We start from the raw sequence: 4,489 nt of genomic DNA on the forward strand, positions 1-4,489 counted from the left end.
CGGGCGCAAGGCACGGCTCGGGGAAGGCAGCAGCAGCGGCGCACAACCAACTGCAGCCGAAGACAGGGATTCGTACAGAGAGCCAGACTCGTGTTCATGTGGGGAATGGAGGAGACCAGCTCCTGACTTCAAGAGCCTCACACAAACTCTTGTCCAACTTCTCCAATGAGACAGAAAGCAGCTCTTGTCATCTCTAGGCGGATGGGTGAGCTCTTCCTGCCGGGCTGTGTAAGGAGGCTGAATGATGAAGAAGAGCAGTAATAATGAACACATCAGCAATCATGTTCCCAAGAACAATGTCCAGCTCGGGACTGCTAAGAAGGTCTGGCTGTCCTTGCTGTCTCCCCGCTTCTCCTTACGAGATTATGGCTTCTGCATGGCCACCCTGCTGCTCTTCTGCCTGGGCTCCCTCTTCTACCAGCTGAATGGGGGACCCCCTCAGATCCTCCTGGATCTGCGCCTCTACCTGGGTAAGATGCATGCTTTTTACTGCAAACTTCTTGCAGCAACTGATCCCCGGGCTCAGACAGCTGGATCATGACATCTGCACAATTGGATTACCTGTTGAGGACGTTTAGGAGGTTTACCAGTCACCTACTCGTTTGCAGTGTGTACATCTGTGCAGGTGCTTTGACAGGACCAATAACATCTGCTAGACATCACTCATGCAAAACGCCCTAAACCACAGGACATGCTTGAAAGGCATGCCCATCAGAAGTTTCTTTTTAAGGCAGGAAACCATGTAATTATCAAATATATTTATAAACTTACATTCAGTGTTTGAGTAATGAGCACCATGTTTTCAAACTAGTCTTCTACTAATGAAAACAAACTGATGCTCTTTGACAGTGCTTGTCAACTGATGCGATATAGAGGGCTTCGACTGTGGCCCCTGACATCACCAAAGGGCTGCATATAATGTTTAGTTTATTTAGTATTACAGAAGACTGTCTGTGGACATACCGCAGGCGATTGTCAGAAACTGTACACATTTGTACAGGTGGGGTTGAAGACGGAATACTTGGTCAGAGGCTGGGAACATGTTACAAGAGACTACTAGAGGTCACTGCCATTGCAGTTTCTTTACAAATCAATGCTCCTGCTACTGACTGTTAGGGTCTAAAGGGCTGCACAAGTACCAAAGGGCCGGAGGTTGGTCACCAGAGCTCTAAACCACAGGACACACTTGAAAGGCATGTTCCGCAGAAGGTTTTTTTTTTTTAGGGCAGGAAACCATGTAATTTTCTAATATATTTATAAACATAACTTCTGTGTTTTGTATTGTCGTGTGTAATGAGCATCATGGTTTCAAACTAGTCTTCTACTAATGAAAACAAACTGATACTCTATGATGGTGGTTGTCAACTGATGAGCTAAAGGGGGCTTTGGCTGGGGCCCCTGACTTCACCAAATGTTCATTATATGCAATACTACAGAAAACTGTGTGAACATACCATAGGAGATGATCAGAGACTGCAGACATGGTACTGGTGGGGTAGAAGACTAGAGAAATGGTGCAGGACATAGAGTCTGGGAACATGTTAGAAGAGACTGCTATTGTAGACCCTTTACAAATCAATGCTAACACCACTGACTGTTGGGGTCAGAGGGCCACACATCAAGTACCTAGGAGGCTCTTGGGCCTTAGTTTGTGATACACTTTGTTTAAACTAGGGCTGGACAAATCCTATGAGCCAGGTAGCAATGCTACTTAAAGGCTATCTACAGCGGGGGAAAAACTACCCTTGTGCCAGGGCTACCCACTACAAGGCTGCTTACTTATGTTTGGGGAAGCTGTGTAAAGGACTTTTTCTTTCCCAATCCCTGCTCCCCCGGCAGTGGGTGCTCACCTCTCTTACATATGCTGTGGCTTGTAGACTGTTCCCCAGCATCCTTATATATAATGCAGGGATATGGGCCCTGCACTAGATGTGATGATATTAGAGGGCCTCCGACTAGAGACTTCGGGTTTTGGAGCCTGTGGGATTCACAGCTACCCTAGACAAAAATGAGCAGTTAACCTTTGCAGTGCGTGGGTAACTGCTATGGTAGTTGTTTTATTTTTTGTTTTTAGCAGGCTTTACAAATGACAGCTGGCCACTTACTATTGAGGTTTTCTCAAGTTTTCTTAAAGCTGGTTCCTAAAAAAAAAATCCTGCTGGCTCCTGAATTTAGCAGACTGGCTCCTGAATTCCATGTTTATTTGTCCACTCCTGGTATTAAGAATTGATGCAATAGCACTGACACAGAGCTACTCATGGTACTTTACCATTCTCTTGTGTGGTCAGATTTACGAAAGATGATGTGCAGTTGGTTGTTCTGATTTATTGCACACCATTGCTGCTTTCATTATGTTAAACATGCATTTAATGTCTATGCTGCAGATTTGTTTTACTGTTGAACTTGATTACTTATATCAGGAGCAAGGTTGGTCAGTGGAGTCCTTAGCTTATTGTCATGGTTAGGTGTACTAATCGTTAACATCTTAAATGTACATGTGGCATACATTTTAAGCAAGCATAATGTGCATAATAATTTAAATATGATCTAAGGTTTTTTTTTGTTTTTTTTTTTTTTAGAGCAACATGTGCTCCTGATGCAGAAAAGGTTTATTTTATTGAACATGCTTTAGTGGATTGGCAGCTTTGGCTACTTCCACAAATAGCAGTGATGTAGGGTTAAGGAAAAGTGTATTTGACTAAGTCTCATGATAAAGGTAAAGGTGTTTAACTCGGTACTGGTAAAAGTTGTCATATAGGGTTTATTAGAGTTGCCACCAAGTGTTTACTAATTTGTAAAGTAGCAGAATTATTTGAATTGACATTTGATTTCCTATCTCAGTAATGATGGGTTTTCATAACACCCATGGACACATTTTGGTGATATTGTTGATATTCTCATGCTTTATTAAAAGTTATACATAAAAAGTATTATATATGTATATGGATGGTCCATGTCAGCCCCTGGCTTTTTAAATGACTTGGATACTCGAACAGTGAGATCTCTCTGTCATAATTCTATACTCTTTTCTTGTCCCCCTGGGAGTTTTGAGTGTTTAGTTCTTCCAGTAATGTGTGCTGCATTTTCCATGTGATAAAATAAAAAAATCAAGCAGGGACTGAAGGTCCCACTTATAGCGGCCACAGCAGGTGTATAGACCCCGGAACTCAAGCACAGTTATCTTACTACACAAGTCCCCAAGAGATATAAGAAACTGTCAGGTCTTTTGACTCTCGGCATCCACTTATACAACAATTTTGGCTTAATTGATCATTTCATTTTTGACCAAAATAGTGTCTCCTGTTATATCCATTCAGCTTTCTGCAAGCAAATCTGACCTCACACCATGACTCATGAACTGTTGTAGTTAACTACTGCAGGCACTATGGTTGAAATGACCTTTATAGTGTATTAAGTTTATTAACTGGATAACATGTGTGGCCTTTCAGATAAAAAAAAACAAAACTATGCTATAGCTTTCCTAAGGCATGGTTCACACCTGCATGTCGCGAGAACGCGCGTCCCTTTCGCGCACGATCATTTGCGTGCCGCATTTGCCGTGCGTCCCCATTGATTTTAATGGGTTGATAGACGCACAGCAAGCGCGTCAAAAAACGCATTTACCACATTTGGTGTGCGTTTTCATGCGTGCAAATGAGGAGCAAAAACGTCCATCTTGCTGGCAGTGTTGGGGTGCCATTAAAAATGAATGTCACCACTAACTGATGTTATTAATTGTGCCTTTATGGTAATATCACACTGATATTTGCTTATCAGATCAGCTTATCAGAAATGATCGGTGCATCGTATTCTTTGTTTTCATTGCTCATTGACCTTTTTTTGTATTGAAAAATGTTCATTAAAAAACATATTCGATTAAAAAATGAATGGCACCACAAGTGTGTTGCACGTTTGTGCGCATTTCCACGAATGTGTTGTACGTTTGTGCGTGTTTTGCCGTGGGTTCACGGAACGCACAGGTGTAAAATGGGACGAAGTGTGTTCATTCAGTGTAGATACTGCTCAGATGGTCAGCCTAGTCCTTTAAGTAGGGCACACACTGAGCGAATTTTGGCCTATTCAGCACAAATTGGCCTGAAAATCACTCCACATGTACACTATTCCATCGGAAGAAGTAGATAATTAGATCGATTTGTGTCGAAGAAACATGTTGACAAAAACATCGGCCGAACAGTGCTTGCAGCAGTGGCTGCTGTCAGAATACAGTGCTCACAACAGAAGATTCAGCCATCCACGCTGTTCAGTGAGGAAGGAGGAATCTGTTCAATTTTCTTCATTCAGCCTTCAGGTTGAACGAAGAAAATATGTGCGTGTATAACCAGGTTTATTCTTTCAGCTGTCAGTCACCCTGAAAAGGGGCAGATGCTTGTGAGGTCAGGTCAAAGGCAGCTTGGCCCATCAATGGTCAGGTCAATTTAGGTCACGTAATTTGAAGTGACATTGACCTCACATCCCCCCCCCCCCCCTG

At 42.7% G+C, this 4,489-nt stretch overlaps 1 protein-coding gene across 1 annotated transcript in view; it reads left to right on the forward strand.

The window, feature by feature from the left end:
• The first annotated feature begins 85 nt into the window (after positions 1-85).
• The window catches only part of UST (uronyl 2-sulfotransferase), a 239,223-nt gene continuing 234,819 nt past the window's right edge, over positions 86-4,489 (forward strand). The window contains exon 1 of the mRNA XM_018559381.1: positions 86-470. Coding sequence (XP_018414883.1) covers positions 242-470 — 229 coding nt within the window. The 5' untranslated portion in view covers positions 86-241. The remainder of the gene's footprint in view (positions 471-4,489) is intronic.

Source organism: Nanorana parkeri, unplaced genomic scaffold (assembly GCF_000935625.1).
Source record: "Nanorana parkeri isolate BGI_ZX_2015 unplaced genomic scaffold, ASM93562v1 scaffold391, whole genome shotgun sequence".
In the NCBI taxonomy this organism is placed as follows: domain Eukaryota; kingdom Metazoa; phylum Chordata; class Amphibia; order Anura; family Dicroglossidae; genus Nanorana; species Nanorana parkeri.